Genomic DNA, 26,284 nt, shown 5'->3' with positions numbered 1-26,284 from the left:
ACACCAGACAATTACACACCTGAGCACAGACATATTTACCACAGCCTATTTAGGAGAGTCAACCACAATAAATAGCTCTTGTGTCCTTTAACAGAAATTAGTGAGCAGATTGATGTATACATGAGCTTACATAGCCATTAAAACCAGTGACATACAGTTTTATCTTTATCAGTGAAGGATGATCAACAGACTATGAGGGCTAAAACAAGGACCAGTATGCTAACATAGCCCTTTATTACTTAAAAAATGCCCAAAGCAATACAAAATATAAGCAAGCTGCCATGTAATTTAAACTGGTACTATGTATACTAAGCTGTCCTTGAACCTGCAGGGATCCTCCTGCCTCTGCCTCCTAAGTCCTAGGATTACAGGCATGCAGCACCACATGTAGCTACACTATTGTCTTAATTTACAAGTGCTATAGATACCGTTTTCACACTGGTATTCAACTTTTGTATCTATTAACTGTCATTTATCTGTTCTATTTATTTGTTCAACAAATACCCATTCACACCACCTACTTACTGGGACAGATGTTTGCTCTAAGTATGATGGCAAGTACAAGATGCCCCGCTTTCAGGAGAGCATGAGAACTGTCACGATAGGAAGGGATCTAGGTGTAGGATTCATCCAGGAGAGGGGAGACAGGACACTGCAGTGTTATCTAAGATGGTCAGAGGACGAGCCATGTCTGAGTATTAACCATTGAACATCTTTGTTAGACACACTGATCCATGTCGTATGTCCCAGACGATCCCTCATCTTAAATTTTCTTTGAGAAGCACTGTTTTTTTAGAAGGAAGATTTTTAAGCATATCAAAAACGGCCTATCGCGTCCCTCCTCGCCTCTGCATGTTGTCGGTAACAGCTCCTCCCCATAGCGGCTGCTAATGGCTGCCTTGCTCCAGGAGGGCTGTCTCCTATTTTCTCAAGTTCTCTCTAATGTGTTTCACGTTAGCTCTGCTGTTTTTCTCTTTCTGCCGAAGCTTCTGTCACCATCCTCCTTCAGAACCCTGAATGAATTCGCCAAGGCCACCTGGCATTTGGTGTTGTTGATGAGAATGTCTATTCCTCTGTGAGCAATCAGGATCTTTTCTCTTTGGCAGCACTTAGGAATTTCTCCTTTATTCTTCATGCTCTGAAATTTCAGCCCGATGTTTCTGGGCAGAAGTCTTCTGTTTTTTTTTCTCCCTCTTCTCTCTCCCCTTTCCTGTTTTGTATTTGTCTTTTAAATGAAACACTGTTTTCCTTGGAGTGACAGATTCTCATCCTGTTAGTATTTGAATAGAGCACCCACTCTGTTCGAGGTGCAGTGCTCTGCAGACTACCGATGTGGCTCTCTGGCCTTTGTCATCCAGTGTGTCTGAGAGCCCATGTGTGCAGGTCAGAGGTTGCCATCTGTGTCCTCCTCAATTGTTCTACCTTTTGAGTAGTCTACCCTGGCTGTACAGCACTTCCCAAGGATTCTTCTGCTCTGCATCCCCAATGCTGAGGTCACAGGTACATGCCATCATGACTGACTTTCCTTCCATGGGTGCCAGGAATCTGAATTCAGGTCCTATTTTATGTACTGAGTCATCTCCCTAGTCCATGGGGGTCATTTTTGAGACAGGGTAGCCCTCTATGTACCCAAGGCTCAAGCTCGGCCCATTAGTCTCCTCATTGATTTCCTTGGGTATGAGTTCCTCTTCCCAGGACCAGGTCGGTTTTCATGCTGTGTATTTCTTTACATGTGAGGCGACTGCTGGCTTGAGGCCCTCTCTCACATGTCTGAGGCTATAACATCATACATGTCTAGCTTGCATGCCCATATCTCCAAGGAGGCTGAGCTGCTGTTGGCCCCCTCAATGGAGCTATTCGCAGGTCCACTGCTAACCTTTATGTACTTAACACAATATTGTCAAAAGTCTGTGTTCTCTTCAAAAAAGGATCCCAGTGAGCTGGTTTTCACTGCCACCTGCTCGGCAGGCAGCATGGCAGACTCACAACCTATGACTGCACCGTGAATGGTTCCCTGTGGATTAGTCGGTGACCCTGACCCACACCTCAGAATCCCACTCAGGTCCCCAGGCTGAGTTACGTATGTATACATACAGGCTGTGGCCAGGTATATAAACATCACAGTTAGGTACCCATCCACCAGTGTTTAGGGATCATCCCCAAATACTAACCCCAATGGGTGGCTGGTTTCTCCTGGCCTGAGAGCCAGGATGCGTTGCACCTCTGAATTTAGAGGCCTTTCGTCCATGTTCTAGGTTGTCTGAATTCCTTCCCCAAATTTTTGAGGAATGATTGTGGCTTTCTAGCACAGATAATGTTCATCATATGAAATCTGTGTGTGTGCCCAGAGTTTGGGGCAAGAAGGGAGGCACATGGGTATAGTCAAGCTTTGTGATGCAACTGCACATTCCTTTCATTCTCCCTTCCTTCCTCCCTCCCTTCCATGAATGTGTGTGCGTGTGCATATGTGTGTTTATGGTATACATGTGTATATGTGTGTGAGTTAACAAGGAGTGTCCTCCTTGGTCACCTCCATCTTATACCGTGAGGCGGTGTTTCTCACATGAACCCAGTGTTTATAAGTCATAGGTAGCTGGGTCTAAGTATCTCATCTTTGTCTGCTAAGTGCTTGGGTCGAAAGCGGGTCACCATGTCCGTCCAACATAAGTAAGAGTGTGGGCACCTGAACTCCAGTCTTCAAGCTAGTGCAGCAAGTGTTTTACTAACTCAGGAATCTCCCCACATTCACTTTTTAATTCAAAATCTATCAGAAGTCCCCAAAATCCATTTGGTATGAGAAATGGCTATTACCATAAAAGTAACTTTTTCCACTAATAAAAATTTAATGTAAAGCCCATAAATTAAAAAAAAAAGACTCTCCAAAGAAAGTTTACTATAAAAAAATTAGAAAGCTGTTGTGCCTGGCTAAAAAATTATGGGATGATTTTACATCTCTTAAGTGCCACTATCCCACATCAGAGACCCATTAAATGGAAGGCAGAATTCATAATGTTTCCCCCACATTGTCTGCTTTTGAGTAATAAGCTATTATCCTTTGAAAAGTTCTCCATGCTATTAAACCTAATAAGTAGGTGACTGCCCTTTGCTTTATGAAGCTGGCTGGAGTGATGTATCTGAGACTTCCACTTTTGCATTGTTACACAGTGGCTGTATTATGGGACTTTACCGAATGAGCCTCCCCAGAACACAGCCAAACCACATGGAAGAGTTCATTGGAAACTTCCGGCTTCCTGATGCTGTCACTTCCAGAGCAATCCTGATACTCTCCACTCCAAGATCAGCAAAACAACTGGAAACCCACCCGAGACAGGGGGAGAGCCACCAGCACCACTGCTGGTGCAACAGAAGCAAAAAGCTGATTGGAAACCAAGGCGAGGAAGGGCAGGCACTTCCGGGAAGATGGCGCCACCTACCTGCCGGGAATATCCTTTCTCAGTGCTTCCCTGCCCGATAGTTATTTTTCTCAGAAATCGGTCGTTGGTATCCAGTACTGAAAGAGAACAGGTATGGAGTGATCATGCTGAAAGATGCTGAGGAAGGATAGAAAACAAGAGTCCAGGTCTGGCTTCATCTGAACAATCAATTGAGGGGAAAAACACATTCTAATGGTAAGTGTCTTACTGACAGTGTGTCAGGTGATGGTGGGCTGGGCTGGGGTGCTTTTGATTAGGTAACAAGGACCAGAAGCTCTGAAATTTTATTTTACACTGACATCTAAGGGACAAGGAGAAGGAAGTTTGGTTTCTCACACAAGTAACAGCCAAATGGTCCTGTAATTCTACTCCTATGTGTTAGCCAAAAAAACCTAACCACAGAGACCTGAACAGATGTGTATGAGCTCATGCTCATAGCAGCTCCATTCACAGTGGCCAGAAAGTGGAAGCAACCAATATTTCCACCAAGAGATAAATGGACTGACTGACAATGTAATATTACACGCCATAAATTGAGTGTTTTTGATATATGCCCCACATACATATATGTAGACACAGAAGAGCAAAAGCTGTATGGTTTTCCCTCCATGAGGAAGCTAAAGTAGGCAAATCCACAGACACAGGGGTTAGCAGCAGAGAGGATGTTATAGTTTCATGGGTCTACGGCAGTGGTTCTCAATCTGTTAGTTGGAGAACCCTTTGGGAGTCACATTATCAGACATCCTACATATCGGATGTTTACATTACAATTTGTAACAGTAGCAAAATTACACTTATAAAGTAGCGAAAAAATAATTTTATGGTTGGGGGTAACCATAGCATGAGGAACCGTACTAAGGGGTGAAAGCATTGGGAAGGTTAAGAACCACTACTCTAGGAGTTGATGATATACTTTCGGTACAAGCAGATCGCTGTGTGACAGAGCGATCACTGTGGATGCAGTCAATGCTATCAGCTGTACAGTTACGGATGGTTAACACGGTAACTACTGGGTCATGCATACTTTACCACGATAAAAGAAAAAGCCAAAAGCTGAAGCCAAAAGCACACAGGAGGAGTATAACTGTGATTAGATCACGCACAACTCTTGCTTGTGGGAATTGCACTGGTTGAAAGTGTCTGTGAAAACTATCTGGCTTAGAAAAAACGAAATTTATAATGCCAAGAAAGGCAGAATAGACACTTCCCTTATCTTTGTGATTTAAAACAGCAGGGCTGTTCACAGCAACAACAGAGATCCAACTTACTAAATGTATTATATGCCATCAGTGAAAACAGAAAACAGAGATGATGCACTCTGGGACTGGGAGCATCTGTAGGATGGAGACTGTTCACTTTCCCAACGACACACAAATCACTCTCGGGCCCCCACCCCAGCTGCTGTTGCCATGACTATGACTCTCTCTCTCTGTCTCTCTCTCTGTCTCTGTCTCTCTCTCTCTCTCTCTCTCTCTCTCTCTCTCTCTCTCTCTCTCTCTCTCTCTCTCACACACACACACACACACACACACTCATTTCACAGCCAAACATATGTAAACTTCCACTTTAATTTTCAAGCCAGAAGCAGAACACCTGTAAGGTCAAAGGGCTGCATCTCAACAGTGTCACCAGCTTCTACACGTACTCCCAAGATGCTGGACACACAGTCACAGGCAATAAAGCCATGTCCTTTTTCGCCGTGTAGTATATAAATGCTGTTCACCATAGGCTGAGGTCAACTCCCCATCAAATGTATTTAAAGGCAATAGCCAACCATTCAAATTTTAGTTTGGCAAAGGGAAGTCAACCAAGAAAAAAAAAAAAAGGTTAGTTCAAACGATAGCATCATCCAAAGGACACTGTGCCTTTCAGAGTGCCTCAGAAGAGCACCGTGACCTGCCAGGATGCTTACACCTGGGGAGAGAGCTGAATGAACTCAGCACCAGTGTCACACGAGGGGAGATGTGCGGCTTCAGTTCCAACTCTCAAGACACAGATGGAGCTGAAGCCCTAAGACAGCGACAGGAACATACAGCTGCATCTATGTGAGAGCTAAAAGGGGCATCTACTACATGGTCACTCCTTCCTTCCCCAGATCATCTGTGCCCAGTCCTGTGCTGGCTACGCAGGGACACTAAGCTGCACAAGGTACCAGTCTGTGACTCCTGACATTTCCTGAGAGGAGAGGCACAGAGTGCATCAGAGTGAGTGCATGGAAGGCAGTGTGGCTTGGGGGTTGACTGGTCAATTTTTTTCCCTTGGTCTAAGTAGTTTCTTTAGCACTATAGTGTTGATGACGATGAGGAACACCCCAGGCATTCCTGATCCTTCAAGTAGCCAATACCAGCCCAAGAGCTGAGGGGCAGGTACAGGTGTCATAGCAGGGCAGGCCCGTTATTTGGCTTCCACAGAGGACCTGGCATCCTTTTCCCATAATGCCGTTGGGTTAGGGCTGGGAAGCAAAGACATGGTATCTAGAGACTGACAATGAGTAGGGCTGCTGGGCCCTTGGCCTGTGATGGGAGATGGACACGTGTAGCAGAAGGCAAGCCTGTAAGTCTCTGGGGAGTTGGGTTCTCTAAGAGGCAGGGGCTTTGGGGTACCCAACATAGCAAAGCCTAGTTTCCTGGCCCTTGGGGGATAACATATACGTGGAGATATGCTTTCCTTCCTGTCTCTATGACATATTTCTGGAGTAGTCCAGCATCTTAAGCTTTGCTACACTACCGGGGTTGTACTTGTTCTCAGTCAGAGTCAGAAAACTGCACCAGTAAATGTACTCAGCTCATCTATGAAGAGGTCTCATTCTTCAACTAACTCACTAGTTAAAGCAAACTTCTTATCAAATTTCAGCCTGAAATTCCTCTGGCCCAGGTGGCTTGTCCTCAGCAATGAAATTTGCTTCCCTTTAGCACCCTGAACAGTAATGTAGGTCTGTATTTTTCTGGGATAACCTTTGAAGTTGTCACTTCCACTAAAATTGATTTGTAACCACAGAGCATTCCAACCCTGTCTCCGCATGGAGAATCCAGTTGCATGCTGGCCCTCATCAAGAGGTGATACACCATGGTTTCTGAAGTTGGGGCCCGAGTACAGACGGCTGCTCTGAGTGTCTCTCCTTCAGCAGAGCCACACGTATGGTTGAAAATATTCCATTGGCTAATTTTTCTTTTACTAAAAGCTCCCCACCCCCCCCAAAAAACAATTTAAAGAGTCACACAAGCTCAGAGATGTCTTTGAAAGGTTGACTACACATTTTGAAAACAAATGGCATTTTAAAAATAGATCTTTCTAGTTTAAAAAAATTCTAGAAAAAAAATAATGCCCCAGTAGAATGCTGAAACTATTCCTGCCGACTATTTAAAATGTTGTTTGTTGGTCTATTTCAGACTTTTGGTATGAACAAGTCATAGCTCATCCCCCAAAGGACTATTCTAGAGTCATTTAAAATGACCACCCTAGGTGTTAGAGATATAGCTTGGAGGTGGAGTATGTTTTAATGCCAAAAGCTGTGTGGGTTAAATCTCTAGCACCATGAAACATAAATGGTAACAGAGCTGTACAGAACAATCAAATACATCAAAACTATTATTATCAGTATTATTATCAGTTGTTAGCATCATGAAATGTCACTTAATTTTTTGACATGTTTGGACAAACTCTTCGCAATAGTATTCTTTGTTTTAAAATAAAAAAGACGGATCCCTGCAAGAGTGCTCAATGAGATCTTAACTTAATCTTAGGAGACAAAGACGGCAGAGAAGTAGAATAACATAGTCATTACCCTCAAAGGGTCACAGGGGAAGTGCTTCTGAGTTTACGTGTGTTAGCATTTCAGTGGAGCCTCCCCGGAGGGAGGCTGATGTTACCACAGTTTCAACATCCAAGAGCCAAACCTTTTTGAGTGTTAACATAATACCGTTAGTAGAAAAATCCCACAGCCTGACACAGCTTCATGTACAAAATTATTTAAAATAATCTATGAAATATCCTTTAGGCTATGAGTGGAAGATGTAAATACAACAAATGGATTTTGTGATTAGACTTGGCTGTCATGATTGCTATCTGCCCAAACCACCGAATCTCTTAAGTTTGGAACACTTCTGGTCTCAGGTGTTCTGGGTAAAGGCTACTCGATAGAGATGAGGAAACCGAGGAAGTGGTTTATCTAAAGCTGTGTAGCTCAAATGTGGAAGAGCTAAGAGACAAGACTCTGGGCTTGCTTTTCCTGTGTCTCTTGGCTGCAAGGCCTGCTGGGAGACACTCAGTTCTTACTGGCTTGGCTGAATGGGCTGCTGGGAAGACAACGGAGGAAGGGTGGGAGCCTGGCTGAAGTTGGGCAGAAGGTAGATTGTCCTAGAAAAGGGATGGGCCAAGGATGTCTACAGAGAAGAAAAGGCCGGCAAGACCATGATGCAGGGCCTGAGAGAAGAGAGAAGCTAGGTGCTAGAAGCCCTGAGACAAACTGCCTAGTGACGATTTTACAGCCCAGGGTGGGAGCAGATCCAGGAAGAGAAAATTTCCCTCGCACATTTGGTGCGGTAGTTTGAATGTGGGTAGGCCCCCATAAACTCATAGGGAGTGGCACTATTAGGAGGCATGGCCTTGCTGGAGGGAAATGTGTCACTGTGGGGCAGCATTTGAGGTCTCCTTTGCTTGAGCAAAGTACTCAGTGTGGTACACAGTTGCTTCTGTGGATCAAGATGTGGTGGCGCACGCCTTTAATCCCAGCACTCGGGAGGCAGAGGCAAGCAGATTGCTGTGAGTTCGAGGCCAGGCTGGACCGACAGCCTCCAAAACAATACAGAGAAACCCTGTCTCATAAAAACCAAAAAAAAAAAGAAAAAAAGAAAGAACTCCTAGCTCCTTCCTCAGCACCATGTCTGCATGCATGGCGCAGTGACACCCATCATGACGATAACGGACTTAAACCTCTGAACCATGAACAAGCCACCTCAACTAAATGTTTTCCTTTATAAGAGTTGCCATGGTCATGGTGTCTCTTCACAGCATCTGAAACTCTAACTAGGACATTTAGAGAAGGTTGTTACTTTGTGGTCTAAAGTTGGAGCACACACCAGATGAGAACTCTCCTACTGAGCTCCAACCACAGCCCATCCTCAGGTGCTTCCAAGAGGAGAGAGCCCACCTGTCCTCAGGCGTTTGGAAGGGGAGGGAGTGAATGGGATTGGTCCCAGAGAGCTGATGGGGAAAAACAGTCATGGAAGGTGAGATTACAAAGCTCAGAAGAGGCAGCTATGTGTAGGATCGAGTGTTTATGAACTGAGCGTAAGAGAGAAGGTTCAAACATGCCTCCCAGTGTGGCCCCAAGTGCCCTCCAGCTTCCCCAGTACCTACCTCTCTGCCACGTGATGGTAGAGGGGTCAATGTTGAGGCGGGCGAACTTCCTCACCTCCTCCTCTGTCAGTGTGCTTGGGTCAGTCTTATTTATTCCCAGTTTCTGATAATTGGGGAGAAATGTCATGAGAACAAGAGCGAACAAGACGCCAGACTCGCACAAGATCATCATCCCATGTGGTGTGCTAGCCCCTGGTTAGCAAAGTCCTTGCAAAGAGCAAAACCCGGAGTGAACTGTGGGCTAGGTGAAATCATACTAGCTTACGTTTTTTTCTAAAAGTGGAAGGTAGTGGGGGTCTGTGAGTACCCTAAAATGGGGTCCAGCCAGCAGCACACGGTGAACACACCCGCTAGCTGCTCCCTCCCGCAAGGCTGGTGCTACCTGCTGGTGGCCCTGTGTCCTGAGCTCAGAAGATGCAGGACCCGCTGTCGCCATGGATGCAATGCTTTGCTTCACTGGCCTTTTAAAACGCCCATACCGAGTGAAGTGCACATCTAAGTTTCAAAGGAATAAATTTCTACTTCACTTGGAAAAACGAATTAAAAATCTTAAGTTGGGTGTGGTGGTAGTGCATTCATGCAATCCCAGCGCTTGGGAGGCAGAAAGGCAGGAGGATCAGGAGTTTGAGGCTGACCTACACGAGACCCTGTCTCAAAATAAATGAATAATAAATGAAGCCAAAGCAAAGATTCAGTGAGTTTAATTCTATAAAGAAAATATCCTAAAAAATGGGTCTAAAAATATATTTAATGTCAATTAATGGTTATAAATTATATCATAAAAGTGTTTTTATTTCTTTAAAAAATGATTATTAGGACAGAAACAGCTAATAGCACCAGAAAACACATGGGAAAGAATTAAGACAGCTTTTTCAAATACAAAGGGTAGCATCGATTGATGTGAAAACGAAACAAAACTGAGAGATGGGTATCCGTAGCTATCTTATCATTCTTTAGGACGTTTGCAAATAGGAACACGTTTCTCTTCAGAAGGAGAAGGCTGCATGAACACCTGATGCGGGAGTTAACGAGGGCACTCACAGGTTAGCAAGCAGCCTCCCACCTCCCAACTGAGGAAATGGAGCCCTAAAAACGTGATTGTTTGGGTAGAGGAGATGGCTCGGCAGGCAAGGTACTTGATGCCAAATCTAGCAACTCAAGTTCCATACCTGGAGGAACTTCCACGTGGAAGGAAAGAAATGATTTCTGTGAACTATCCTCTGCCACATACACACACACAGCAAAACAAAATGGAAACAATTTTTCTTAAACTGCATGATCGTTAAAAGAAAAGAATGTAAGTTATCATTTCCCAGCTCTGCAGTGTATGGACTTCACTGTGTATGATATTCTGAGTTAATACTCTCTAGAGCAGCGCTTCTCAACCTGTGGGTCATGACCCCTTGGATGGGGGGACTAACATATCAGATGTCCCGCCTATCAGATATTTACACTATGATTCATAACAGTAGCAAAATTACAGTTATGAAGTAGCAAAAAAATAATTTTATGGTTGGGGGTCACCACGAAATGAGGGATCGTATTCAAAGGTCAAAGCATTGAGAAATACTGATCTGGAGTTTAATAACCAAAGTATCTTAAAATCCAAATAGTCAAGTTTCTACTCTCTCTCTTTTTTAAATTTAATTAATTTATTTATTTGTGTGCATTATCCTGCATGTGTGTCTGTGTGAGGATGCATGATCCCCTGGAGCTGAGGTTACAGACTGCTGTGAACTCTTATGTGGGTGCTGGGAATTGGACCCCGGGCCTCTGGAAGAGCAGCCAATACTCTTAACCCCTGGGCCATCTCTCCAGTCCCAATGTTCTTCTCTTAAAAAAAAATCACTATTAACTGGAAACTTACTTTCAGTCGAGAGAGTTGAATTTCTGAAAATTCTCTGACTCCATTCACCAAGGGAACCAGTCGATTGTACAATGCCTAAGAAAAACCAAACAACCCGTCAGTTTCAAGCTCTGCCCACAAGCTCAGAGAACCCGCAAAAGGACAGAGTTTATTACATCCATAACCAAACAGGCTCTATGGATATTTGAAGGCTACCGGAAACAATCTAGACTTAAATTCTGTCATTTTAATAAAACTTAGTATGGTGGAAACGATGCACATTACAAAGAATTTGCATAAGTCTACCTGGTTCACACCCTGACAGCTTATCAAATGGTTATCTGAATTCCGCTTGAAAGATCCACTAGGGGATTATTGTCATTGAAAAAGTCAGGCTCTCTTATCCCAAGGCATGCCAGGAAGTACCTCTCTTTTTTTTTTTTTTTTTTGGTTTTTCGAGACAGGGTTTCTCTGTGGCTTTGGAGGCTGTCCTGGAACTCACTCGGTAGACCAGGCTGGCCTCGAACTCACAGAGATCCGCCTGCCTCTGCCTCCCGAGTGCTGGGATTAAAGGCGTGCGCCACCAACGCCCTGCTTGGAAGTACCTCTCTTACATACAACCTCTGCCTGTGAGGAATTAACTCCCAGGACTCAGTTGCTTTCATCTGTGAGTTGGTTCTTGGACTCAAGCATATGAAGCCAGAACGGGCCTCTGAGTGCTTTTGGACTGCGTGACTACTGCACGCATTTCAGTCTTAAATGGCTGCCCATGGCTATAATTTAACAATACAGCTCTGGCATAATAGGCACAAAGCCCTGGGTTCAAGTTCCAGTACTGAAAGCCCCAAGCCCCCTTCCCTCAAAAGTTCAGTTCCCTGTAGAATGGGCCAATCTGTCTATGACCACAGTCAAAAGTTCAGTTCCCTGTAGAATGGGCCAATCTGTCTATGACCACAGTCAAAAGTTCAGTTCCCTGTAGAATGGGCCAATCTGTCTATGACCACAGTCAAAAGTTCAGTTCCCTGTAGAATGGGCCAATCTGTCTATGACCACAGTGAAAACAAATGATGTGTCAAAGACCTTTAAAACTTAAAAGACTCATCTCAAATAATATTTGGCCTCATCAGTACACCACAGTCCTCCCAGCTGTTCTACGGTGATCATCAACCCTCTTGAGAATCTGATTGAAGTGTACCTCTCCTCCTCTGGAAGTGAGGATATGGGCAGAATTCACCAAATTTTGAACACAGTTTCAGAACAGATGGGCTTTGTGAAAGTCTTTCATGAAGTCCCCAAGGATGCAGGAATCCCAGGATAAAAACCCCAAGATGGCTAACCTCTCACCTTGTCTGTTTGAGTATTCTCATGTAAAATTCTTGTGTCGATGGCTGCAGCCAGCAAGTTATTAGCAGCGGTGATGGCATGGATGTCCCCAGTCAGGTGAAGGTTGAACTAGAAAGGAAATGTCACACTTTTCTATGTGTATCATACGGATAGGGCAGTTTTCAAGGACTACTGGAATTAATAAAATGGTGTGCTAACTGTCTGTCTGTATCATGAGCCGAGACAAGATAGCCTACATCAGAAAATCAAGGTCAAGGCCTCCCACTTGACGATAAAGAACTCTTGAGGAGTCTGTCTCTTATAGATTCTTCCATCCTCGAGTTAAAGATGACACATTCTCATGAGCTTAGCGACTAGCTTCTTTCTCGCGGTTTCCGAATTTCTAATTATCTGTCTGTACCACTTCATTACTTAGGAAACTATACTTTATCAAATACACTCGGGAGTGAAACAAGACTTTGATAGCAAAAATGAAATAAGAGAAAACATTACTGAAAGCTAGCCTCATATTAACACATGATTGCTGTTTATAGAATCAACATACTCATAATTTGGAAACTTTAATTTTTAAAATTAACTTACCCAGTTTTACTTATTATCATGCATGTGTAAGATGGAGGGAGGGGTGTGGATGTGTCACGGCATGCATGTGGAAGTCGGGGGACAATTTCATGGACTTGTTCTCCTTTTACCTTTACTTGGCCTCAAATCAGATTCTAGGCTTGACAGGTCAGTGCCTCTAACTGCTGAGCTACCTTTTTTACTGGCCCTTGAAAACCTTCAGGGAGGGTTATTATGGGTTTCACATCTCTAACTTCCCAATCGGAAATCCAAAGAGTTTCAAAATCTGCAACATTTTGAATACCCACATGGAGCCGCAAGTGGAAAATTCCATTCTACGTTTTGTTTGTGACTGAAATTATTAATTAGTAATTAATATTATTACACACAATTTGTCATACAAAATCCAGTGTGACCCTGTTTCTCTCCTGTCAAGACCCCCCAATGACTGACTACGACAAGTCAAACATAACCTTGGCTATGAACTGAAGGCTGGCTCGTGCCTATTCCTCTGTCTCAGCTTCCTTGGTCTGCCTGCCCTGGCCCTGCATTCTGGTCATGTTCAGTGACATCATGTGGTCCCTAAACAAGCCCTTTTGTCTCAGAGCTTTCCTGACAGAGTTTCTGGAAATGCCTTGCCTTGTTCTTCACAAGACTGGCTTTCTTACCTTCAATTCCTTGATCTATCTAGAACAACGCATTCTAACATTTCTCCATACAACTCTTTGAGTCTCTGACGCTTTATGGAATCTGATCAACCAATATCTATTACATGGCAGGAATTGTGCTACAAGCTGGGCATACAGAGGGAGCAGACACACAGTTCGTCCCAGTTTCAAGGGACAAACTGCCTGCCTCTGTGTGTGGTAAGACAGTACTCCTACCTGGAGCCACAGAGTTGAAGACCCGTGCAGATAATCACCATTGCTGTGTCCATAATCGCTATCTAAAACTCAACCTGCTTCCCCGGGGTTGTCCCTTGTTCTTCATCTTAATTCCGCCTTGGATTCTCCTAGCTTGTGAAAGAGACTACTGGGTGAAGCATAATCTAAAGGCCATAACTTGGGCACGGTCATGAGGACAGAGGAAGGGTAGAACATTCCACACACGGGAAAGGTCTTAGAATCTAGAGAAACCTGGGTACCAGTACAGCTCAGTGGTTATGTGCATGCTTAGCATTCATGAGACCCTGCGTCCCAGAATCCATTAGAAAACAGTACAGGCACCTCCAAGGAACTTGATGAAGAGGGGACACATAGACTACATAACAGGAGCAAAGGCCTGCTATGATCTCCCAGGCCACGCAGAAGTAGCAGGGAACAGGAAGGACAGTGTCCTTCTCAGACAAGAGCTTAGGGAGACCTCAGGACTGATTCATGAGGCTGATGCAGAGAGCAGTGCTGAGGAGATCATGTCCTGATGAGGTACGGGAGGAATAAGGGAAGCAAGATGAAGGAAGCATTCTTGGAGAAATGAACATCAACTCCATCATAAACATCAACTCCATCAACTCCCTTTGCTTGCTTTCTCTGAGACGATTTTATTTGTGGCCTCAATTGGTAGAACAAATCATCCATCTCCTTCTGAATCTGGCAGTCTAAGAGATGTCTGAGGGGACCCAGGACAGCATTGTCTTAGCTAAAATGGGCTTGGGTCCACAGAGGCTTAGGGATATAGAATCATTTTGGAATTTAGAAAGGCAGCATGATATGTGTGTGTGTGTGTGTGCGTGTATGTACACACACATACATACGCACATACACGCACATATTTATAATTTAGTTATAAAACACTCCACCAGGGACTAACTAGGTTAGCATCCATTTGCTATTACTATGTATATTAATAGAACATGACTATTCACAGCAAGTAGCACACATATCTGTATATAGCCACCAGTATCAGGTGGGCACCTCATGGCCTTACCTCCTCCATGGGGATGACCTGGGCATATCCACCACCCGCAGCTCCTCCTGGACAAGACAGCAAGTACAGTGAGGTGAGTCACCAGATTTAGCTACAGGACAGTCATAGACCTAAGGACACTACTCCTACCCAACAGGGAGGCCTGCTAAGGGTCAGAGGTTCTGTCCTTACAAAACAGAAATTAAACAAAAACTGCACTGTATCCAACAATGCCAGTTTAGACCCATTTCTCTGTTTAAAAAGGGAGGTTGACACAGGCCCACAATTACAGCTCCTAGGGAAACTGAGAGGGCTATCTCAGATTCAGGGCCTGCTGGGCAACTTAGCAAAGTCCTGCTTTCAAAAAAAACAAAGTGGAAAAGTGCTGGGGTGTAGTTCAGTCCCTAAGACCATAAAAACAAAACATCTGAAACAGAACAAAAAAACATTCCCAACGGTAAATACAACATAGCAAATATCAGCACTGTAAAACATGTATTTCAGGATATGAGATCATTTATTAAACTCATTTTAGGACCCACGTGGTCATGTTTAATCTAAATCATGCATGAAATAAAAACAGACACCATCTGCCAGGTTTGACGAAGGACTCAGGAGGCAGAATCAGGAGGGTCACTACAAATCTGAGGCTAGCCTGGTCTGCAGTGAGACCACCCTCAAAAATACCAGAGTCTAACAGCTGCCCATGGGGCGGGGAATATGGCTCAGTCTTGCCTGTCATGCCCAAGTTGCTGGTTCCATTTTAGCACCAGGAAATCCAAACAACAACAAAATCAAAACATATACACCCATGACATAAAAATGACAAACGTCAGACAATTCATTTGATGGCTGCTTATCCCTCCCAATATTAGTTATTATACTGAAGACACTAGTCTCTCCCAAGTGTACATCATTTTACAGTATACTCCGGTCGTTGTTCTTTGAGTCTCACAATAGCCAGGTGAGCCTGGTACTAGAAGCCCTTCTACACTTATAGACGTTAAGATTGGCGCATGCCTTTAATCCCAGCACTCGGGAGGCAGAGGCAGGCGGATCTCTGTGAGTTCGAGGCCAGCCTGGTCTACTGAGCTAGTTCCAGGACAGCCTCCAAAACAATACAGAGAAACCCTGTCTCGTAAAAAAACAAAACTAAACAAAACAAGATTGGCTCTAGACCTTGCAGAGACGAGAGACACCAGACAGGAATAAAATCCTGGTCCCTCTGCGCTTGAGTCTCATGTTCAATCTGCTTCATAATGCATGGCCCTCTAGGAGGAACCGGTACTTAATGGGTTAGGAATTATTAATATTTGTAACAGTGATATAAATAAAATACAGTTAAAAACCACAAACTGCCAAGAACACACAGTAATTGCAGCAATGAGGGCTGAGGAGTGACTTAACGGTAAATCAACAGAGTAGGAGTAATGAAGGGGAAGGTGCCAGACATCAGCTCAGCTAAGCCAGAGAGGAATTTCCTCACAGCTCTGCACACAGCCAGTTGTCTCGTCTCCAGAGCTCCTTGACCCCCACACAACAACTCCCACAAGCTGCGACTCGGGGCCTGACCTAAAGAGCTCACATGTACAGGAAGAGACCTCTCACTGCGGCCGGGATGATAAAGCACCAATACGATGGGCAGAGATTCAAAATCGCTCGGTGAAGGCGGTGGGGTTGCTGTAGAAGACGCTGCTGGAGGCAAGAGGCCTGAGCAACAGGGCCAAGGGGCCAGCTTCCTGGGGCTCCACAGAAGACCTCCCAAATCCTGCAGCAGCCTCTGCAAGCCCTTACATACTAGGAGGTTCACCTTGGGGGACTGCTGTGTCCTGCTATGTCTGAGGGTACAGAGGAACGACCAGCCAGCTCTTCTGCAAACACTGAATTCCCTCTTCGTACCTCGTTGTTCAGTTTGAGCTGTTATTCCCCCAGTTTTGCTCTGAAAACCGGCCTAGTTGCCAAGGAAGTACCTTTCACTCCGAAAGTGGGGCCCTGGGAAGGCTGCCTCAGACAGGCGAAGGAGTTGACGTTCAGGTGGGCGGTCAGCGCCTGCACCAGTCCGATGGTGACTGTACTCTTCCCTTCTCCAAGTGGGGTGGGTGTGATCCTGATTGGGAGGGGGGGGCGGATAAATTTAATTGTAATTCCAAGACAACCTTTATAAAACCAAGTTGAGATTTCAAATCCAAATCCAGAGGATACAGGTAGTGAGCATAGCTCTCCCAGTATATTTAATACCATGGTTCCTTGAGTAGTTCCTGGGAAAAACAAATGGGCCATGGTTAAACTAAAGCCAGAGGTACAAAAATGACAGGCTACATGACTGAAAAGGGGAGTTACTGGGTAACGGTGTTAGCAATGCTCATTTTAGGGAGTGGCACCAAGCTAGTCATTGAAATAGTTGGAACCACCACCTTGATGTGGAGGCTTTGGAGCTATCCTAGCTTTTCCTTTCCAGGCTATTTGTTTGGAGTAGACTGGGCAAGGGGACTTTCTCAAAGCGAGGCAGGGCCAGATTATAAGGATTAGAAGGGATCCCAAAGTCCCCACTGGGCCGGCCGAACTTTCCCAGAAACTCATGCCCAGGGATGGTCCCCCCATATCCAACAGGTAGACACAAGCTCATTACTGCAGGTGACTTTGTGTGTGTGCGTGTGTGCATTTGTTCCCCTAAGACGTTTCAATGGATATTGGAATTTGAATTTCTTCAAAAAATGGAGCGCCTCACGAGTTTGCATGGGTCCCTACTAATCTTCCCTGTATCGTTCCAGTTTTAGTATATGGAAAGCAAAGCAAGTGTGTCAGGTGAGACACTTCTAGGTTTTCTAGTTAAGCCTCTTGTTCCAAAGGAGACATCTGAATCCCTGTTACTTCCTACATCCCAGAAGATTCAACTAATCTGGGGCCCACAGGCTGCATATACCTCAGACTAGTCAAGAACTTGGTCCAACATGAAATCACAAACTTACTGAAAGCATTGAGGTTTTTTAAAACACTTTTCCTTGTTTAACTAAATTATGTGCTTTGCAATCACAAATTTTGTAGAGGACAACATTGTGTCTCAATGTCAAAAGTTTGGACACCCCTGGTTACTCCTTTCCCATGCAACAGGCCTTCAAATGCTGGTGAGTATGTCCAGAGTCTCACTGCTCACCCAGAAGCAAAGCCCAGCATGGAGGAGTTGACTTCCCAGAACACCACACAAAGATATACTTCTTCATGATCATAATCTAGCTTGTTTTTTTCTGATATTTCATTCCCAAGTAAGGTCCCATAGCACCGTTCTGCAGCATACTTTAGCCATCACTAAAATTCCTTAAATTTTCTCCTCAGTGCTTACAACCTCATCTTTTATGCATTAAATGGTGTGAGCCAGGGTATCTAGGGAACTTGGCCACAACAAATCTAATGAGATTTCTAACCTACAAAATGTGGTGACGTTATCACAAGGAGGAAGGCGTGCCTTCAGATACATTGTTGTCCCCAACTACTTCAGAACACCCCTGTGACATGATCAGTCAGTCATTCATACAGTAAATATTTATTCAGTGCTATCATGAGTCAGGGATTGGGCTAGACCCTGGAACATGAAGACGGTCATGTCAGACTCTGTGTCTCCCTCCCAGGACTTCAAACTGATTGGAAATACAGATAACTCAGTGATTATAGCAACTGTGATAAACACCAAGAAGGGGACACAGGGGAGGCGCTACATTAAGAGCACGTGGAATGAGGTTCCACTCGTTCTGGAACATTGAGGGAAGTCGGGACATGACCATCAGAAAAATACTACCTAGATGAATTGCAGAGTAAGCCAAAGACAAGGTGTCGCGCTCTGTGCTCTCATCTGCTTTAGCTGGTTTTTTTTTTTTTTTCCTTACCTATGGAAAGTATGGCTACAGTCAACAGTTCAGCCAATGGGCAAGATCACCCAGGGCATGTAAGCACAGTAAGAAAGAAGATAAGGACAGAGCCATCGGGGACATTTCCCTTTAAGAAACAGTCACCAAAAAGAGTCAAAGGAAGAAATATGGAGAAGGAAGCAGGATGTGACATAGCTTGGAGGGAGGCTAAGAATGACCGTGTTTAGAGATGAAGAGCCACCAAGGATTGAATCAGGATGAGAACCAAGAAGAACTAATGAGCTTAGTGACAAGGAGTGCCACTGCTGACCACTCTACACCATGTCGTTGCTGGGAATTGAACTCTGGTCCTCTGGAAGAGCAGTCAGTCCCCTTAACCACTGAGCCATGTCTCCAGCCCCCCACAGCAAGGACTTCTGATGAGCCAATTAGATACTACTTATGAAATAAACTGGAAATGCCCAGGTCACAGGAAGAGGACTTATCGAGCCTCTCTCTCAGACTAGCACAGCATCAAGGGGAGTCAGAGTGGAGACTGCTTTGCAAGGCTCTGAGTCAACGTCACATTTTTGTAGATGCGACATGAAGGAAGAGCGACACTTTATGTCACACGGAGGATTCTGTTTTCTCTCCCCAGGATATGCTGGCAGGACTGAAGGGGACACGCCCAGTGATGACCTCAAACTTCAGCCAGCCATCCAATTCTTAATTGGAAACACAGCACTACTCAGCTTGCTGCCAACGAACACAACACAGGAAAATCAGAAACTAGGAAGTATTTATTGGAAGCAATAAAAGGAGAGCTACAATAAAATTTTATTTCACCCCATTCCTGCATTTGATATCAAAATTTGGTTTCTTTCCCCCATATCCTTAGCTCAGACCCCCAAATCATCAAGTTGGTTTCAAAAGGAGTAACTTCCAAGCTAGGTTTCCTTTTCTGTTTCTATGAAAGCTCTTTGTTATGGAAATGGACTGTGAGTTTTCCTCACCATCTCCAAGCTCCAGCAGCCTTCCTAAGACCAAATCTACATTTATCGTGCGATTTTTATGACTTATAAGAATTCTCACATGCTAAGGTGAAGAAAAATGGCCACACTTTCGTGCACTGCAGTCATCTGTTCAGGGCACACGCGAACAAAAGAAAGTCTGATAGTACCATGAAGCCTTCTTAGGTAAGTATTGTTTGCTGTTAATGACACAGAGATTCATCAAGATATTCTGGGACAACTGGAAAGAGGTTTATTCGAAAGTCAGAGAGATTTCTTATGCAGAGACAAGAGGTAAAGATGTGAAGTACATTTAAAATTGAATTTTGTCAAACAGTATCATGGGCACCAGCTATGCATGGCCTGACCATGAACTCCAAAGTTACATGCACAAGCAGCTATAAATATATATCATTCATCCCAGGCATCTTTATGATTTGGAAGGTTTAAAAGCCCTTTACTATCTGACCATAAATGTGACAGTTCGTTTGGTTGTTTTCCCCATTACAGCTAATGGAGGTGAAGAGTTCAAAGGCCCTGCTGGCACTTGTTTCTTCTAATGATCCATGTCCTATTCTACCATTAGTGACTTAAGGTAGAAAGGGAAAGCCCTACAAAGTCAGTACAGTTGTCTGGAAATTGCACCAAGATAGTGGGTTGAAACATTCAAAAAGAGGAATTTAAATGGGGCATTTGGCATTCTGAAAAAAACAAAACAAAACAAAATGAAGCTGACACAAAAGAACGTTTCCTCCAGCATGAAATTCAGCCTATACTCACAGAACAGCTGGACTTTTAAAAACTGTTCTGTCCAGTGAATTCACAGAAATTCTAGACTCTTCTACAGGCTACTTGGTACCAGACCAATAGAGGCCTGCACCCCCATGTCAAGCCCTCACACAAAATTCCTTTTCACTAGTGTAACTGGGAAAGTATGTAAAACTCAAGAGCCCCTAAGAATCTTCTGGCATATTTCTCTGGGCAATTCCCAATATTTTTCATATTGTCAGGCAAAGCAAATACAACCATGCGAAGGTATAAATATCACACCCATGTGTACCTGATAGGAGGCAGGTCATTCCCACTGAAGATGAAATCCTACAATCTGAAGAATGGTTTACAAAAAGGGGGTTAATCTGTTCTCCATTTGAGTTCTTAGCAATAGAATTAAAAAATAATAAAACCTCCATTCTTCCATATTTTCACCCCACTTTTGATATGTTTAACTCACACTTAAACTTGATTCAAATATACTGTATTAGATTTTTGATGGTTTAGGTTTATTGAAAACTTTCCTTGGGTATCTGAATTCTCTAAAGGATGGTAGAGTATTATTATGTTACAAAGTTCAGAGAAAAAGGCAAGATGCAAATATTATTTATAGCGTGATCTTTAATGGAAGCAGGATGGGTATAAAGGTAAAATCCTGGGAAGAAATAGAAAAAAAATTATCACTTCTGAGTAGTGATATAGTTTATTGTCTACTTCTGACTCTTCTCTATGCTACATTTTATATAATAAGTCAATATTATTTTCTGAATAAAAACTTTTTTAAAAAAGTAGGGGGAACATTTCTCTTTTGAGGGGCTGTTTATAGTCGTAAAAAGTCACAACAGTATATGTCATAGCTGATACTGTAATTTCCCTCTAGTTTTACCTCTGATCAAAGGTTAAAAAAAGAGATGACTTTTATGTCAAACTCATTTCCATTTTCAGATTGTGTCTGTGGGTCTGACGTCAATCACCCAGCTGCAAAAACTAGCTAGCACACTGATAAATACACCATGTATTGTATTTGAAGGAGAATCAATTAGTTTGATTGAGACAGGATCTTACTATGTAGCCCTGGCTGGGCTGGAACTTACTGGGTAGAGAAGGTTGGCCTTAAACTCATAACCCACTTGCGTCGGTCTCTCAGGAGCTAGGATCAAAGGTGTGTGCCACCACACCTGGATCCTGAATGTTTTTATTCTCACACAATACAGTGTGGCATGGGCTCCCTAGAAACCATAGATTGCTGCCGTGCATGTGCTCGGGGCTCAACAGTGTCACCTTCACGGGCTGTCTTTTGCTTTGTGGTACAGTTTTGAATCCAGGAGAAAGTTAGATGCCCTCATTTATGTGGTTTCATTTATGTTTCTGTGAACGGAGGGGATTTAATGCATACTCTCAGAGAAAGAACAATGGCTCTTCTGTGGTTCAATCTGTCCCGGAGGACTCAAGTTCAATTTGCATTTTCATTTACAACATGGTATTCCGGTTCCGGCTAGGTCACGTGTAATCGTGTCATCAATGGGCCAATGCGGAGCTTCACCAAGTGATCTGATGGGTGTGAGCAATCAGCCACACTGCCTACAGCACTGTCTAGCACAGGGCTTCTTAAATACTACGTCACTTGTGAATCCTTTCAACAAGAAAGTTTTGTGGGATCTCAGGTATACAAAATAGGCATACAAATCAAACATTAATTAATAACAAACTACAAATGTAAAGGTTCAGTTCTTTGGTTTATATAATTTTGCCATTTATTAAAAAGGAAAGTGAATTTGCATACTAAGGTGGTTGTGCAATGGTTTTTATAAAAGAATGAAGCCTTGGGTGAATATTTAATACTACAGGACACAAGGCATCTTCAATATTTTTCAGAGTTGAAAGACATTTTGATTTAATAATCATCGATGATGAGACTGCTGCTTTGCATAAATATGCCATACCAAAAAAAAAAAAAACCTGGCAGAAGCATATTTAGGGCCATTGCAGAAAACTGATGGGAATCTGTTCTTATCCCAAGCTAAGTTCATCTAGCCTTTTTTTAAAAATGAAACTCAAGTTGACAACAATTTTAAGTAACAATTTTAAAACTCAAACACTCTCACACAATACAACCTAAAGAAACACAACTTAATACTTAAATGCTAAAAATGATGGGAAGAAATATCAAAAATTTTCCTTCTCCATAATTAAACTAGTGTATTCTATCAGAGCAGAAAATTTCACATGTACAGCTAAAAATGTGGATTTGAGCTCATGTGTTTCAGGAATTTTAATTGGTGACGTGTGGGGTGATGGCATGTCCAGGGCAAAGTGTACATGTTGTGCATTTAAGATGCATGATGGAGCAAAGCTGTGTACTGCCAAGGACATGTCAGGTGTATCATGCATTTTCTGAAATAATTTCTGATGGCTGTGCATTCAGAACTCTCTCTCTCTGTCTCTCTCTGTCTCTGTCTCTCTCTCCCAACCATCACATTTGATGACATGATTCCAGACTTAAGAAGCTGCACCTAGCATGTGGCCGGAGACCAGGCCTCAATGGCTTAACTCCCACATCGGGAACTTGATAACAATATCATCATAGCTTTTGCTTAAGACTTGTCAGCTCTGTTCTCAGTTCAAGGCGGGGCCATGTCTCTATCTCGGCTTCATTTCTAAAATGGACAATCCCCAGATGGAGTATGTCCCAGCCACTTCATGAGAAAAAAAAATGCTTCATGAATCTTCCTTTATTATCAGATAACACATTTTTCTTGAAATCCTTGGATCTTGTCCTGAAGGGTCTGGAGATTAAACCCAAGGCCTCACATATGCTAAGCAAGAGCTCTCCAACTGAGTGAGCTCCCGTTCCAAATCTTCTGGACTAGACCACAGTGAGAAAACTCACCAAGACTATGCAAAGCTTGGAGAAGGGAGAAAATCCATGTATCAGATACATTAAAAAAAAAAAGCGTGTGTCTGTGTGTGTGTGTGTGTGTGTGTGTGTGTGTGTGTGTGTGTGTGTGTGTGTGTTTTAGGGAGTCGATCTACTACAAGTGTTTCTTAGCGCTAAGGTGCTTGTAAATATCTTAGTGTCCAAAAATGTGTTTGCTCATTGCAGCCCTGCATCAAGTGTGCATGCCTAACAGCAACCTTGACTAGGAGATGCTCCAAACCCTCCTGCCTCTCCTTTCAGTGGTAGGGCCTACAGAGTACCTGCAGATAGGATCACTATCTCTAAGCTCAGGTATAAGGATATAAGGGTCAACTCTCTCAGATTAGAAAGGAGGAATTTGGGGAGTATGAATTTTGGAGCCTCAGGGGCAACATTTAAACCACAGTCAAGGGAGGTGCTACAGAAAATTATTTGGGAAAAAAAAACTGTACTGAACAAGTGTAGACTTCTTTGTCATTATTCCATAAACAAGATAGGATAATAAGTACTTGCATAGCTCTTGCACTGTGTTAACTACCATAAGGCAAGCTATTAATGATTTAACATTTATAAAATGGTATGTGTAAATTATATGCAAACACTATGGCATTTTAGAGGAGGGGCTTGGGCTTCAGATTTTGGTGTCCCTAGAAACCTGGAGCCAATCCCTGGCAGATACTAAAAGTTCCCTCAAATGATTTCCTTTTTAGGGAATCTTCCTAAGGAGACAAATGAACAAATATGGATGCCCAGGGCTATACATTTTAACACAGTTTACAGTGATCCCAAACTTGGAAACAGTGGAAATGTCGGGGAATAAACTGTGGACCATCTCTGTCCCATCGTCAAGCCATTTTCCCCTCTCAATGTACTAGAATTAGGAACACTCTATACTAGTGATGACAAGGTGTCATAACACCTGTGCCCCTTTGACAAGGAGATGGAGCCCTGGAAAGAAACTAGGCATAAACATTAGAATGTCATATGAGCATGAAAACAGTAATGTAGACTACACTAAGCACATGCAGCATGACCACATTTAAGGAAGGACCTGTCAGTGTGAGACCACCCGGATCTGAGGAGCTGTTTCCTCTGGGTGGTGGAATTGGTGATATTTTATTCTCTTGTTCATTTTCAGCATTAAAAAAATTCTTATAATGAGATTACATTATTTTTATAAGTGTCATAGTTTGCTTTCTATTGCTATGATAAAATACCGTAGGACCAAAAGTAAGTTGGGGAGGAAAGGGTTACTTCATTTTACAACTCTCAGATCACACTCTATCATTGAAGAAGCCAGGGCAGGAACTCAAGGCAGGAACCTGAAGACAGGAAGTGAAGCAAAGACCATGGAGAAACACTAGCTTGCTCAGCCTGCTGGTTCAGGACCACCTACAGTGGGATATACCCTCTCACATCATTTACCTACCAAAAAAGTGGCCTAGACTTGCATTTTCTCAGTTGAGAATCCCTCTTATATCAAGGTGACAAAACAAACAAACAAATCCTCAAAACCAACCAGGACAAAAACCAAGAAAAAGAAGCAGATAGCAATCCTGTGGAAACTAAGTAAACCTAAACTAACTAACTAGGTATCAAGTTCACAGCTAAGAAATGCTTCTGTCTGAAACATTAATGGATTTTGTGCCTCAAGCCTCACATCTATCATCCACCTACCTACCTACTCACCCACCCATCCATTATCTGTCTGTCTGTCTGTCTATCCATCCATCTATCTACCCACCTACCTATCATAGGCAACAGCAAATGCACAAAATTATAAGACCACACAAGAATTTATGTCTCTTGATGTTCTCTAATATCAAAACAAATAAATAGTTCAAATCTCCGATTGTCTAGTTCAGCTAGCAAATATATATTTTTAAAAGAAAACATCAACAGTCCACTTTTCACAAAGTAGCAATTCATTTTTTTATATAATAGTCTATACAACTAAAAATGGCCCAACCTTAGTTTGAAATGTAATGAGGTTTTGTATGGTCCACATGAAAACGAACCATCAAGGACATTAACAAGAGCACATACATTTCACAATGTTATCTTAAAACATTATTGGAATGTAGAACATGAAACAACATACTTCCCGAGACCTTACTCAGTTCAAAATAGTGTGCTTCTAATTGTTATTTTGATTTTTTTTTAATCATGGGGAAAATGGAATTTAAATGTCCAGGACAGCTGGGAATGGTAACGCATGCCTGTAGTCCCAGCGCTTAGAAGACAGAGGCAAGAGGATAAAGGCTCCAAGGGCATCCTGAGCTACATATCGTATGACTTAGTGGGAGGGAAAAGCAGCCCAAGGAGCAGTATCGTGTAATAAAAATAAAGCTCTGGGGCCTGGGAGTGTAACTCTGTGGTGCTGCATAGGCTTAGGATGCATGAAATCCTGGGTTTGTTCTCCAGCACTGCCAAAAGAAGCCCCTCTTATGCATTGGTTGGTGTAGTTCAGTGGGAGAGCCCTTGCCTATAGTATGACAGACTCTGGGTCTGAGCCCCAGCATGACAGATTAAAAAAATAAGTTAAAAAATAAAACAGTAAAATTAGCAGCTTGTTACTCTACGTGTAGAATAGAGATTGATTTGCTCAGGGCTGGCGTGAGGAGCCTTACTCACCTTGTGGCAAACAGAGGCTTGTCAATGGAAACAAAAGGAACAAGGACAAAACTGAGAACACAATGTACTTAACGGGCAGGTGGACAGAGGTAAATATGCAAGACAGTTCCAGAAACACATCTCCTCAGTTTTTAGTGGAGGCTTACCCAGCAACCAAGACGTATTTTCCATCTTTTTGATCCTTTAACCTCTCCAGCAGGGACAAACGGACTTTGGCTTTGGTCTTGCCATAGATTTCAATTTCATCTGCAAGCAACCCTATCTCCTTGGCAAGGACATCCACAGCTTTTGGAGTCTGTCTCCTTGAAATCTCAATATCACTGGAGGGAAAGAAAGAAGCACGTTGGAGGCAGTCGTCTCAGCCTAGGTGGTCGGGGCTGGAGGGAAAAGCATCCACGCACCCCGCCAACCACTAAATCAACCCAATTGCTCTGCGGTCCCTTTTCCCAGGCAGAATAAAACACAACTGCTAACAATTAAGATGCATGAGAAAGTGACTTTTTCCTCTCTCTCTCTTTTTCCTTTTGAGATATCATTACAAAACACTTAGCAAGATCCTAATGTCAGGCACAAAGATACCCGTCGTGTCACACGGAGAGGACAATTGTGGCTTTTGCATCATGGCTATGGTAAACCCATTATAGGGCACAAAGCTCTGGGAG

At 43.3% G+C, this 26,284-nt stretch overlaps 1 protein-coding gene across 1 annotated transcript in view; it reads right to left on the bottom strand.

Moving 5' to 3' along the window:
- Mthfd1l (methylenetetrahydrofolate dehydrogenase (NADP+ dependent) 1 like) overlaps positions 1–26,284 on the bottom strand; it is a 157,730-nt gene that overhangs the window by 93,673 nt on the left and 37,773 nt on the right. Inside the window, exons 11-17 of the mRNA XM_040728145.1 lie at positions 25,769–25,942; positions 16,419–16,555; positions 14,470–14,516; positions 11,983–12,090; positions 10,660–10,734; positions 8,793–8,895; positions 3,435–3,511 (exon numbers count right to left, since the gene is read on the bottom strand). Coding sequence (XP_040584079.1) covers positions 3,435–3,511; positions 8,793–8,895; positions 10,660–10,734; positions 11,983–12,090; positions 14,470–14,516; positions 16,419–16,555; positions 25,769–25,942 — 721 coding nt within the window. The remainder of the gene's footprint in view (positions 1–3,434; positions 3,512–8,792; positions 8,896–10,659; positions 10,735–11,982; positions 12,091–14,469; positions 14,517–16,418; positions 16,556–25,768; positions 25,943–26,284) is intronic.

The sequence above is a fragment of the Mesocricetus auratus genome, unplaced genomic scaffold, assembly GCF_017639785.1.
Source record: "Mesocricetus auratus isolate SY011 unplaced genomic scaffold, BCM_Maur_2.0 Super-Scaffold_100018, whole genome shotgun sequence".
Lineage (NCBI taxonomy): Eukaryota > Metazoa > Chordata > Mammalia > Rodentia > Cricetidae > Mesocricetus > Mesocricetus auratus.
This window is presented reverse-complemented; position numbering and strand designations above follow the sequence as displayed.